Source organism: Girardinichthys multiradiatus, chromosome 1 (genome assembly GCF_021462225.1).
Source record: "Girardinichthys multiradiatus isolate DD_20200921_A chromosome 1, DD_fGirMul_XY1, whole genome shotgun sequence".
In the NCBI taxonomy this organism is placed as follows: domain Eukaryota; kingdom Metazoa; phylum Chordata; class Actinopteri; order Cyprinodontiformes; family Goodeidae; genus Girardinichthys; species Girardinichthys multiradiatus.
The window spans coordinates 49909511-49923178 of record NC_061794.1 but is presented as its reverse complement, the minus strand read 5'-3'; the positions used below and the strand labels follow the sequence as shown (position 1 = coordinate 49923178).

The following is a 13668-nucleotide window of genomic DNA, read 5'->3' as shown; positions in this document are numbered from 1 at the left end:
TTATTAAATCCCGACCTGTCCTGAATGCAACACTAGTTTCAGAAGAGGCGCAAACTGACAGGAAGTTGACTGCGCGTGCGTATCATAGTAACCGCTGGGTTTTTTAAGCAGTGCGCGTGTTCGTGTTTGCTTCTCTGCCAGTGTGTGCGCGCGCGCACTGATGTTTGACAGTAAATCGGCCTCGTGCTTCCCGTCAGTTTATCAGCGCGCGCTCCCCCCGCCTCGTTGTTCTGAATTCTACGAATTCTTCCCCGCACTATTTAAATATTCATGAGCTGACATCTTTAATCCGATTGGCTGTTTAGTTCAAAACATTGAGCACACTACAAGATGTTGATTGGCTGGGAAGCCTAGAGTGGGCGTGCCCGCAGAGAAGCTATAAAGGGAGAAGAGGCTCTCAGAGGAGCAACACAAGCAGGTACCAGAAATTGCTGCACAACGTTCAATTTGGTTCTGAGACCACAGAGCAGAACTCTGATACGTCTACGCTCTGAAATTGGACCCGTGGAGCGGGAAACACCCGTAAGCCTGAGACGGATTTGCTGAAAACGTATTGGACCAATAAAAACCGAGGAGTTCCGCCGACACGATGGATTTTACCCGCTCCAACTGATGAAAACGCAGGAAAATGTTGGAGAAAAGATCCGTGAATCTGCATGTGGAGGAGAAAGAAGGAAAACACGGTAAGGACAGAAAGGATTTAAAACATGTTCCTGAAAAGTTTTTTGGTTTTGGATTAACTCGACTTTTGATAAAGTTTCGTCAAGCCGACCGCGTTGAAGTTGGCTTGTGATTGGCCGCTGTAGTAAAGGACCATTTCAGCTTTTTTAAGGACAAGGAACCAACTGATCGGTTCCGGTTCTCTCTGTCTCTATGCTACGGAGAGAAAATGTTCTTTAAGCCAAAACTCTTGATTTGTTAGAGTTTTACTGTATTTTTATTAATTCAAAAACATGTATTGATGTTTTTTGTGTAGTATTTTAAATAATATTGTATTTACACAGGTCTATATGTGTTTATTTTTTAATCTGAGTCTACACAGATTATGTCATTCTGGTCCAGGTTTGATATGTTGGTGTTTTAGTTTTAGAAAAGGACAGAAATTAAAGTGGTCCAGATGCAAAAAAACAAAACATATATTAATATTGCTTGTTTAGGAGTTTGGAAACTGATTCAGAGTTTTGTAAATTACTCATAGGGTTAGGGTTAGGGGTATTCAAAGTATTTTCCTAACCCTAACCCTAACCCATAAACTGAAGTAGTCCTTTACTCAGATGCTGAATCAGTGATAACCTAAGTGTTAAAATATAGTTTCACACATTTTCCCTGATATAATCCTTTCCTAACTGAAATGAAATAAAATATTTGGGGGCATTGAAGTTCATTACTAAGCAGAATTGTTTCTGAAGCCTTCAGGTTCAGTCCCTGATGTGGTTCTGTGTTCTATCCCTCAGTGAAGGAACCTTTCAGCAAACAGTACCGCTGCGGTCCTCTGCTCGGCAGCGGTGGCTTCGGTTCCGTGTTTTCGGGTCACAGACTCTCAGATGGACTCCAGGTCGCCATCAAACAGATTTCCAGGGACAGTGTTCAACAGTGGGCCAGGCTGGTGAGTTTCACCTGAAGCTTTTTACCTTTGAAACCCGATAGCCACTGCCCCTCTCTGCTGGACAGGGAGCTGAACTGCAGCTGAAGGAGAATGGGGGTACCATTTTGGTTCCCACGGAATCCTGTGATGTCATTGTTCCATTAAGGGATTTTCCCCGTGATGAACTTGTTTCAAACGGGACTCCCCGCAGCAGGAAAATTACCTAAACACCTGCAGTCGTGACTCGGGGCAGAAGAACGGAGCCGAGTTTCAGTTTAGGTTTTTTAATAAATTATTTCTGTGAAAACAAGAGGAGGAGCTATAATGCAGATCAGACAGTTTCCGTATTCTTTGGTTTCACTGTTTGTTTAATGAAATATTTCTGATGGTTTTTATTAAAGTTTAACTGATATTTTACTCTTTAATAATTATTAAATTATCAGTTGCTTTTTTTTTTCTCCCTGCAGCCTGGTGAGCTGAGCCCGGTTCCCATGGAGATTGCTCTGCTGCACCGACTCTCTGAGGTCGGGGGTAACGGTGGGGTGATCCAGATGCTGGACTGGTTCGAGGTGGAGGGACGGGGCTTCCTGCTGGTGATGGAGCGGCCACCACAATGCCAGGATCTGTTTGACTTCATCACGGAGCGTGGAGCGCTGCCAGAACGCCTCGCTCTCAGGTGGGCCTCCACTTGTCACCATGGTAATGTGTCGCCATGTTTCTTCTGACAGGTGTGTGTTGACACCCTGCCTTTGCTCCGCCCCCTGCAGGTTCTTCAGGCAGATCGTTGAGACTCTGCAGTTCGTGCACTTGCATGGTGTGGTGCACAGAGATATCAAAGATGAGAACATTGTAGTGGACACGCGGTCGCTGGAGGTGAAGATCATTGACTTTGGGTCTGGGGCGCTGCTGAAGGACGCAGCATATGACGAGTTTGAAGGTGGGGAGCTGAACAGATGAACCCTGTAGATGATGATGATGAAAGTGGGAGGGGTTTTAATGTTTTTCATCTATGCAGGTACGCGGGTCTACAGCCCTCCTGAGTGGGTCCAAGCCCGGACCTACCACGCCATCCCGCTCACCGTCTGGTCACTTGGTGTGCTGCTCTTTGACATGGTATGCGGCGACATCCCATTTGAGCGCGACCAGGAAATCATCGGGGCCTCGCCCTTCTTTACTCACCGGGTCTCTAAAGGTGAGCACAGGAACGGGTTAGGTTGATGTATAATTGGTTGAGATGTGTGCCGGTGCTGACTTTGTCTCCAACCTCTCCACGCAGAATGCCAGGCTCTAATTCGCTGGTGTCTGTCGTTCCGGCCTGAGGACCGCCCTTCCCTGGAGGAAATCTTGTCTCACTCTTGGATGGAGGGAGGAGAGGAGGAGGAAGAGGAGGAGGAGTGCAGCTCAGTGCCTAGCTCGTCACTGTGAATCTGAGTTGGATCAGAACCAGATATGAAGTCACTTTAACTTCACTGAGATGCTCCTCGTCAATGATGAGCCTTTATTTATTGATTATTTATTAGTTTCTGATCAGTCCACGCTCTTCATCCTCACCCTGCTGGCTGGAATCAGCAGATGTAATCTGGGAACTGTGGCTAGATGGACTGATGAGGAGGAGGAGATGCTGAACTTTTTGGCTGAACAGTTATTTTTTTTGGTCTCATTAAAGCTGAATAATTTTTGTTCGGCTGAATTTTGAAAAACTGAAAAACTTTGTTGCTCTGCCTCAGATGTTTGTCTTCACATCTGCAGCTGGAAGAGTCTTCCAGCTGCAGGAATGATGTTCAGTTCAGAGGCACAGCAGTAAATATGCATGTATTCCTTCAAAGTGGCTTTGGTGCCACTTGTCTCTGTTTATTTACATTAAATAACAAGAAGTTCCGGATCAATGTTAAAGGTTCCCATCTTTGAATAAAAAAACTATTTCAGACTCTGATTGGGGATTCCTATCTTTGTTTCACTAAGAGGTCTCACTTCGACAAGTTCCATCCATACAGTCCTCAATTTCTAGCTCAAAAAAATTATTTTTTAAGCAATGCAGAGTCAGCAAGATGTTGGCAACTTTATAAATTACAGCCTGTTTTAATTTGAATGACAGTAAAAGCTGACAAAATGATCACCGTGCTGTGAAAAACTTCTAACAGCTCAGCTAAACTGCAAACGTTTTATCCAATTTGAATAAATAACTGAACCTGACTGAACTGTTCAATAATTAGGATTAATTGGAATGTATGAACCTGACTGTTGTGAGACGACATGTGTTGTGAATTGGCGCTATATAAATAAATAAACTGAATTGAATTGAATGAAAATCACCAAAACATCATTTAGTCAATTCATGCCTAGCTTTCGCCCCCTGCTGGTCACTAAAGAAAATGGTAAATTTGGCAAAAGGTCAGGTGTGTTAATAGGTAAATGCTCAGCAGCAGATCCATACAGTACCGACATTTACTGCAATACTCTGTATTGTAATCATAGGTCACACAAAAGTGCAGTAAACTTGATCAGCGGGCCGGAAGTGATGTAAAATATTCTATTTCCTATTGTCATGCATTTATTTAAGCTGTAATTTTTTTAATAACATTTCATGTCGGTTTTTTTAGAACTGAGGATTATTTTCTTGGTTCCTCTCTTTGTTTTCAGCTGGTTTTGTTTCTATGATTCAAACATCTCACACTGGATTTGCTCAGCACAGGGAGATAAAGACATAAAAGCAACTAGAAATATTTTTTTACTTGAAACATAAAAATACTAAATCACTCAAGAAATAAACGTGAAGCTATGTGATTTGTCATTAGTCTTGGTATTTCCCTTTTTTTTTTTTTTGTACTTGTAGCCTTTTATTATATTACTTTTCATATGGATGAGTATTACAATTAAATATACAAGAATGAAATACATAGAATATTTTTTTAAAGAAAATTAAACATATGTAAAAAAAAATGAATATATATATTTCTTTTCTGAAATAATTTCAGACCCGCAAAGCAGCAACTTGTTAACGTTGATGAGCTGAAGGAGAACAAGTGTTTGTGTCCGAGTGGTGAATTTTAGAGAGGTCTCACTCGGATCAATTATTCTGAGCGACGTGAACTTTTGAGCAACAACAAAAACAATCATTTCTGTATGAGCTTTAAACACACTAAACAGATTAAAGACCTTTAAAATTACATATTCAGGACGGAAATATGCGTTCTGTACAGATACACAGAAATGGGTAAGGGTTAGCAGAAATATGTCAAACGTTACATTTATCAACAGTAAAAACATACGATATCTGGCAAGCTGACCTTTGTAATTAATTTAACTAAGGAATTCAAGAAAAAACGTACCTCCCACAATTATTAAAATAAACATTGCATTAAAATACATAAATCATTTTTATTTTCACACAAATTTTTTGAACTTTTACCCCTAAAATAATTGTATTACTATATTCTTATTTAAGTATCTTTTTCGCTCGCCTGCTACAGAGTAAGACATCCTGTCACTCCACCCATCTCCGCAGCTGTAGTCCTTCTGACTTCCGGGACAGCTCAGCGCCTCCACGCAGCAGTGTTTCTCCCGCTGATGCTCCCCGGGGCTCCCTTTGCTCTTCCTCCGCGGTCCTGTTCCTCAGCTTCGGCCACCTTTACCCGAGAGAACCAGAGCCTGCCTTCTGCTTCCAGCACCTCAACCACCCGGAGATTCGGAGCGAAGACCGGTTCGGAACCGACAACTGAGCTTAGCCGGGAGGCTAGCGGAGTTAGCTGTGCAGGCAGTGGGGTGAAGGTTTGGTCCGGACGGGACAGAGAGCGCAGCATGGCGGCTGGCAGCAGGAAGACCGGGGAGGCTCCGAGCCAGAATGAAGGTAAAAATAGTCCATGTCCGCATTAAAAACGGAATTATTTATAGTTATAAAAACTGGTTTGACTGGTGACAGGAGCCAGCTAACTGCAACTAAACTAACCAGTTTGGACCGAAATTATAAGGCAAGGTACTGGTTCAAACTGAGCCTAAATATCTGTTGCTATAGCGACTAATTAATACCAACAGAACTTAAATATTCAGATGTTAATGGAGACAGTCAGCTCTTAGTTAGTTCTGGATCTTCACACCGAACTGATGTTAACTGGTTTCTGAGCTTCTGACGGATCCACGACTATTGGTTAAGGTGCTGGCTGACTGTGAGGAGGCCACGGTGAGACATGTGGTGCCATTCCACCTTAAACACACCGAGTTTAAGGTGGAAAGAGCTGCGGTAGGTCAGTGAGCAGCACCTGGTGACGTGGAGCTTTGACTCGGGTGTGTCAGAGGCCCCAGCAGTCCTCCATCAGTTACTGATGAATGAACTTATTGTCCTGATGATCTCCACATACATCTGAGTGTCCTCCATGCAGGCTGCCTGCATCTGGACTGCTGGACTCCTCTCATAGGAGGAACAGGAAGGAACATTATTCAGCCATTTCCAGGTTAGCAGTGGTTCTGACTGGACTTATTGTCTTTAAGTTGACTTAACTGCATCAGAATCAGCTTTATTGCCAGGTTTGTGCACACAAAAGGACTCCGGTACACTTTGTTCATAGTGAAGATATTTTTTTCTCAAAAGAAATGGAAATAAAAATATCAAATATATTTTACATGTATACCCTAGCGACTTTAAAGAGAAGGAAATGTGAGATCGCTCCAGGTATGCCTGATGTTCTGGAGCTCTGACTGTCAAGAGTTCATCAGAGAAACAGCCTGGAGGAAGAAACTGTCTCTGTGGCGGCTGGTTTTAGTGAACAGTGCTCTGTAGCGCCACCTGAAGGTAAAACTCTGTACAGTTTATGTGCAGGGTGTGTGGGGTCTGCAGAGATTTTAGCAACTCTTTTCCTGACCCTAGACCTGTATAAGTCCTGGATGGAGGGAAGGTCAGCTCTGATTATTCTCTCTGCAGTCCTGATTATTCGTTGCAGTCTGGACCTGTCCTGTTTAGTGGATGATCCAAACCACACTGAGATGGATGAAGACAGGACAGACTGAATGATGGCAGTGGAGAAGATGACCAGCAGCTCCTGTGGAAGGTTGAACTTCTTGAGTTGCCTCAGGAAGTACAGTCTCTGCTGGACCTTCTTCTGAACAGTGTCTATGTGTGAAGACCATCTCAGGTCCTCAGAGATGGTGGTTCCTAAGAACCTGAAGTGGTCCACGGCCGATACAGTGTTGTTGAGGATGGTGAGGGGGGTGTAGTCCACCATCATCTCCACAGTATTGAGTGGGTTAAGTTCCAGGTGGTTCTGACCACACCAGTGTACAGGTCCTTCTCAAAATATTAGCATATTGTGATAAAGTTAATTATTTTCCATAATGTCATGATGAAAATTTAACATTCATATATTTTAGATTCATTGCACACTAACTGAAATATTTCAGGTCTTTTATTGTCTTAATACGGATGATTTTGGCATACAGCTCATGAAAACCCAAAATTCCTATCTCACAAAATTAGCATATTTCATCCGACCAATAAAAGAAAAGTGTTTTTAATACAAAAAACGTCAACCTTCAAATAATCATGTACAGTTATGCACTCAATACTTGGTGGGAATCCTTTGGCAGAAATGACTGCTTCAATGCGGCGTGGCATGGAGGCAATCAGCCTGTGGCACAGCTGAGGTCTTATGGAGGCCCAGGATGCTTCGATAGCGGCCTTTAGCTCATCCAGAGTGTTGGGTCTTGAGTCTCTCAACGTTCTCTTCACAATATCCCACAGATTCTCTATGGGGTTCAGGTCAGGAGAGTTGGCAGGCCAATTGAGCACAGTGATACCATGGTCAGTAAACCATTTACCAGTGGTTTTGGCACTGTGAGCAGGTGCCAGGTCGTGCTGAAAAATGAAATCTTCATCTCCATAAAGCTTTTCAGCAGATGGAAGCATGAAGTGCTCCAAAATCTCCTGATAGCTAGCTGCATTGACCCTACCCTTGATAAAACACAGTGGACCAACACCAGCAGCTGACACGGCACCCCAGACCATCACTGACTGTGGATACCTGACACTGGACTTCTGGCATTTTGGCATTTCCTTCTCCCCAGTCTTCCTCCAGACTCTGGCACCTTGATTTCTGAATGACATGCAGAATTTGCTTTCATCTGAAAAAAGTACTTTGGACCACTGAGCAACAGTCCAGTGCTGCTTCTCTGTAGCCCAGGTCAGGCGCTTCTGCTGCTGTTTCTGGTTCAAAAGTAGCTTGACCTGGGGAATGCGGCACCTGTAGCCCATTTCCTGCACACGCCTGTGCACGGTGGCTCTGGATGTTTCTACTCCAGACTCAGTCCACTGCTTCCTCAGGTCCCCCAAGGTCTGGAATCGGCCCTTCTCCACAATCTTCCCAGGGTCCGGTCACCTCTTCTCGTTGTGCAGCGTTTTCTGTCACACTTTTTCCTTCCCACAGACTTCCCACTGAGGTGCCTTGATACAGCACTCTGGGAACAGCCTATTCGTTCAGAAATGTCTTTCTGTGTCTTACCCTCTTGCTTGAGGGTGTCAATAGTGGCCTTCTGGACAGCAGTCAGGTCGGCAGTCTTACCCATGATTGGGGTTTTGAGTGATGAACCAGGCTGGGAGTTTTAAAGGCCTCAGGAATCTTTTGCAGGTGTTTAGAGTTAACTCTTTGATTCAGATGATTAGGTTCATAGCTCGTTTAGAGACCCTTTTAATGATATGCTAATTTTGTGAGATAGGAATTTTGGGTTTTCATGAGCTGTATGCCAAAATCATCCGTATTAAGACAATAAAAGACCTGAAATATTTCAGTTAGTGTGCAATGAATCTAAAATATATGAATGTTAAATTTTCATCATTACATTATGGAAAATAATGAACTTTATCACAATATGCTAATAGTTTGAGAAGGACCTGTAGATCCTTCAACAAGGCCAGTGATGTTACTGTTTCCAGGATCTAGTCCTGTTGACCCAAACCACCTCATGTGTCGGTCTGTTCGCTCTGCCTGGCAAAGCTGATCTAAATGACCTCAAATGACCTGGAGGAAGATGTGGCACTTTGACTTCTTCTTTTCTGTTGAAGACATAATTATTCTATATTTCATTTATTGTTTTTCATGAGAACTGAGCACCAGTGATTGTTACTATTGTAAAATAGTAATTAATTGATTCAAATGTTAACTTAAATAAAACTCTGGTTGAAACCATATAAGATGACAGAATAAGTGTGTGTACTCTGTCAATACAAATAAATGTCAAACATTTTATTATACAGTATTATTTAACATGTAAAACAAGCTTTAATAAAGAAGTACTTTTACTACCATTTGTACTGATTAGTCAGTACATCTGCACCAATTCCCTGTGTCTGATAACATTTGGACAATGTGGAAAAAGTCCTAATGAGGGTTTATCGTTGGCATCATTGGCAGCAGCGATCACTACATCTGCTGACCTCCCTGACCCTAACCCTAGTAGAGCAACAGGTCAGAGACCTCAGAAACGGTTTTTGTTCAGCTGCAAAGTGAGACTGAACATAAGAGGTAAAATGTGTTGATTTAAAGGAAATAATTGGCACTGAAAGAAGGAGAAAACGGTTGCAGTAAAAACCAACTCTGTGAAGGATCTGGTGTTAATGTTCTTCATACATTTGGATTCAGCTCTTATTCTTCTGCAGGACACAGAAGATGACATGTTGTTACCTTGGTGGTCTTGTGTATGCTTCAGCAGTTCATATATGAAATATTTACTCATCTTTACAATCACGTTTCTTTCCTGATGATATGCCCATTAATGCTGCTGCCTCTGATGCGTTATCTGTCAAAGGATCTATAACTGGAACTAAATCAACCAGGTCGGTCTCACAGAACCAAAGCTAAACATGTTTTCTAGTTGGGATCATTTAGTAACTAGAATTAAAAGCAGTTAAAAGTTCTGTTCACAGCAACAGGTCAGCAGAACCTCTTTGTCCTCTCGATGACAATGATAAAAAACATGTCATTTCATCAACTTACCAGAGAAAATAATTTGCAAAGACAAAGAAGAACCTGCTGGTGTTTGGAGATATCTGCAGCTGCATGACCCACGTGACCTCCACATTCAGGTCTATGGGAGTATTGCCTTTCTCTGCTGTAACGCTCCGGGTCCAGTTTTTGGAGGTTCTGTTGACAGTAGAGGAAGGTTACTGTAAAACTAAGGTTCAGAGATGGTTCAGTCCACATTGTTGATGGAAAATCAGCGTTGACGTTGGTCCAGAGGCTGTATCTGATCTTGGATCATTTTCTGGCCCTGGCTGAACAGTTTGTGACATGTCTGTCCTTGTCTCATGCAGCCAACAGGAAGTTGAAGTACATCAGTCTGGCCGTGTTGGTGGTCCAGAACGCATCGCTCATCCTCAGCATCCGCTACGTCCGCACGTTGCCGGGCGACCGCTTTTTCACCACGTCGGCCGTGGTCATGGCGGAGGTCCTGAAGGTGATGACATGTCTGCTTATTATCCTGCTGCAGAAGAGATGTAAGTTCAGATGAGCAAAGTTAAAGAGCCATGCTTTACCTGACTGTCTCCATCCTGATGCTGAGTGTCTCTCTGCAGTCAACGTGAAGGAGACCGTCTGCTTTCTTCTTGACTCCGTCGTCTTTCAGTACAAAGACACTCTGAAGCTGGCCGTGCCATCACTCATCTACACGCTGCAGAACAACCTGCAGTACGTGGCCATCTCTAACCTGCCGGCTGCCACCTTCCAGGTCAGAGACCAGCACCCGTCTGCTTGATTCACAGGTCTTCCATGGGGTCTTAAAACGTCTTCAAAATGTCCAGTTTTTCCAGAATCGCTCTGAAATGTGTTTGCCCTCCCCTGATGCTATTGCTTATTGTCTGTAATTGATGTCGGTCTTCACTTTAAATCTGTTTGGTCTTTAGAACATGTTAAATTATCCCCAGATTTAAGCTGTAACTCCTCGTCTCTCTGCTCTGTTTAAACTCTGAAAATAGAAGAAAATTGATCGTTTCAGTGCCATTTAAGACAAAAGCAACTGTACTCCTGCATTGGTTATCAGTTACAGAGAGTACAGTTCAGTTGTTTAGGTTATAATTAAATAATTACAGAAGACATTTTCTTTTCTCTTTCATTAACAGCTTTAGTGTGATTCTAAAATATGAATAAAATGATAATTTAATGCAGCACGAGAGATAACAATACAGGTCCTTCTCAAAATATTAGCATATTGTGATAAAGTTCATTATTTTCCATAATGTCATGATGAAAATTTAACATTCATATATTTTAGATTCATTGCACACTAACTGAAATATTTCAGGTCTTTTATTGTCTTAATACGGATGATTTTGGCATACAGCTCATGAAAACCCAAAATTCCTATCTCACAAAATTAGCATATTTCATCCGACCAATAAAAGAAAAGTGTTTTTAATACAAAAAACGTCAACCTTCAAATAATCATGTACAGTTATGCACTCAATACTTGGTCAGGAATCCTTTGGCAGAAATGACTGCTTCAATGCGGCGTGGCATGGAGGCAATCAGCCTGTGGCACTGCTGAGGTCTTATGGAGGCCCAGGATGCTTCGATAGCGGCCTTTAGCTCATCCAGAGTGTTGGGTCTTGAGTCTCTCAACGTTCTCTTCACAATATCCCACAGATTCTCTATGGGGTTCAGGTCAGGAGAGTTGGCAGGCCAATTGAGCACAGTGATACCATGGTCAGTAAACCATTTACCAGTGGTTTTGGCACTGTGAGCAGGTGCCAGGTCGTGCTGAAAAATGAAATCTTCATCTCCATAAAGCTTTTCAGCAGATGGAAGCATGAAGTGCTCCAAAATCTCCTGATAGCTAGCTGCATTGACCCTGCCCTTGATAAAACACAGTGGACCAACACCAGCAGCTGACACGGCACCCCAGACCATCACTGACTGTGGGTACTTGACACTGGACTTCTGGCATTTTGGCATTTCCTTCTCCACAGTCTTCCTCCAGACTCTGGCACCTTGATTTCTGAATGACATGCAGAATTTGCTTTCATCCGAAAAAAGTACTTTGGACCACTGAGCAACAGTCCAGTGCTGCTTCTCTGTAGCCCAGGTCTGGGGAATGCGGCACCTGTAGCCCATTTCCTGCACACGCCTGTGCACGGTGGTTCTGGATGTTTCTACTCCAGACTCAGTCCACTGCTTCCTCAGGTCCCACAAGGTCTGGAATCGGCCCTTCTCCACAATCTTCCTCAGGGTCCGGTCACCTCTTCTCGTTGTGCAGCGTTTTCTGCCACACTTTTTCCTTCCCACAGACTTCCCACTGAGGTGCCTTGATACAGCACTCTGGGAACAGCCTATTCGTTCAGAAATGTCTTTCTGTGTCTTACCCTCTTGCTTGAGGGTGTCAATAGTGGCCTTCTGGACAGCAGTCAGGTCGGCAGTCTTACCCATGATTGGGGTTTTGAGTGATGAACCAGGCTGGGAGTTTTAAAGGCCTCAGGAATCTTTTGCAGGTGTTTAGAGTTAACTCGTTGATTCAGATGATTAGGTTCATAGCTCGTTTAGAGACCCTTTTAATGATATGCTAATTTTGTGAGATAGGAATTTTGGGTTTTCATGAGCTGTATGCCAAAATCATCCGTATTAAGACAATAAAAGACCTGAAATATTTCAGTTAGTGTGCAATGAATCTAAAATATATGAATGTTAAATTTTCATCATGACATTATGGAAAATAATGAACTTTATCACAATATGCTAATATTTTGAGAAGGACCTGTACATCAGAAACCAGAGAAGAAGAAATATTACCTGAATGTAGAAGTAAAATCCTTCAGGAACGTTGTCCAATCAGCTGATTAATTAGTGAGGCTTTCAAGATTGGGTCTGAAACGGTCAGTGTGGGTGCTGCAGATAAATTTGGATAAATCTACGTTTTCCTCACTCCTGCCTTTCTCAGTCCTTCCATTGCTGTATGTGACCTTCAGCCCCTTGGACACTATCACCTGTGCAGGTGTGAGCATCTGCTGCAGGAGCCTCCATCCAGAAGGCTGATATATTTATGGCAACAATGCAGAACCTCTGGCACTTGGAGCCAACAGATACTGCGGTCCCAAATTGTTGGCAGCATTAATCTTGTCCCCAGCAATATGATGGTAACAAATACGACTCACAGTTAGAGATGTTCAGCTTTCAAGTGACATTTCGGGATGAATCCTAATTGCACTATACCCTTTACAGGTGACCTTAATTTGACCTTTTCTAGACTTCTGAATGCACATGTCCAACCGTTCAATGTTTCAGTGCTTTTTGCTCAACTTGCTGTTCTCTAACAAGCAAAATTCCCAACAGGTGTTTGATCCATGAATCCACCCTGTAGCACTTACAGGGACCAGTGGGCCTCAGCGCTGTTCTCTGATGAAAGACGATTTACGTTTAGCAGAAATGATGATCCAGTGAAGTTGGAGACGTCAAGGAGAGCTATGCATCAGCCACTGTTATCACCAGACCAGCCTTTGGTGGTGGTGGTGGTGCTACAGTGAGGGCAGGTGGGTCTAGTCAATACAGAGCTGCAGTGACAAGCCCATAATACCTGAATAACATTATTATTCCATTCATTGGGCCCCTGCATGAACAACACAGGACTAGTTTCATCTGCATGGACGACAGTGCTTTTAGCTCACCAAAGTCTCATCATCAGAGAACAGCTGCTGAAAACTAGTGTACCTGGAGTGAAGCTGTCTGGACCTTCTCCAGACCTAAACCCATAGAAAAGCTTTGGGATCAGCTGAGTCTCCGTGTAGAGGCTTGTAACGCTGAACCCAAGAACCTGAATGACCAGAGGACCACCCTTCAAAAGAGTGGGATGCCATGCCTCAGCAGAACATTAGTCAAATTGTTTGGTGGAATTTTTTAGATGCATTTGCTCTTTTGCTCATGTCTTTTATGGACGCTCTCTGGTGGTTTCAGACTTAGTTCTTGTCACCTTCCGTCATCATGGTTTCATAAACTCAGAGGATAGGAGTCGGAGAATCGAAAATGGAGAATCAGATGAGTACGACCGCGGACTGAGGTGCTCCTAAAATCTGGGATTCAGCTGGAAAACAGTCTTTACAGTTTAGACCGAGCTAC

At 43.1% G+C, this 13668-nt stretch overlaps 2 protein-coding genes across 4 annotated transcripts in view; both read left to right on the top strand.

The window, feature by feature from the left end:
* The first annotated feature begins 352 nt into the window (after positions 1-352).
* On the top strand, positions 353-3518 carry pim2 (Pim-2 proto-oncogene, serine/threonine kinase). Its single transcript, XM_047374170.1, has 6 exons — positions 353-683; positions 1455-1606; positions 2053-2261; positions 2353-2522; positions 2601-2777; positions 2862-3518. The coding sequence occupies exons 1-6, from the start codon at positions 629-631 to the stop codon at positions 3008-3010; spliced, it is 912 nt and encodes a 303-aa protein (XP_047230126.1). The 5' UTR covers positions 353-628; the 3' UTR covers positions 3011-3518.
* Positions 3519-4935: 1417 nt separating this feature from the next.
* The window catches only part of slc35a2 (solute carrier family 35 member 2), a 39858-nt gene continuing 31125 nt past the window's right edge, over positions 4936-13668 (top strand). Inside the window, exons 1-3 of one of the 3 annotated variants that reach the window (XR_007039541.1) lie at positions 4936-5432; positions 9882-10064; positions 10143-10294. Coding sequence is in view for 2 of the 3 variants with exons in the window: in XM_047374157.1 (XP_047230113.1) it covers positions 5153-5432; positions 9882-10064; positions 10143-10294 (615 nt within the window). In the remaining variant the exon portion in view is untranslated. The remainder of the gene's footprint in view (positions 5433-9881; positions 10065-10142; positions 10295-13668) is intronic. The other 2 variants (XM_047374157.1, XM_047374149.1) reach the window with 2 other exon arrangements.

Excerpts from the sequence above, each read along its gene's own strand:
- pim2 (XM_047374170.1), top strand. The coding sequence starts at position 629 with ATGTTGGAGAAAAGATCCGTGAATCTGCATGTGGAGGAGAAAGAAGGA. Across the intron at positions 684-1,454 it reads GGAGAAAGAAGGAAAACACG|TGAAGGAACCTTTCAGCAAA; the intron begins GTAAGGACAGAA and ends TCTATCCCTCAG. Across the intron at positions 2,262-2,352 it reads CCAGAACGCCTCGCTCTCAG|GTTCTTCAGGCAGATCGTTG; the intron begins GTGGGCCTCCAC and ends CGCCCCCTGCAG.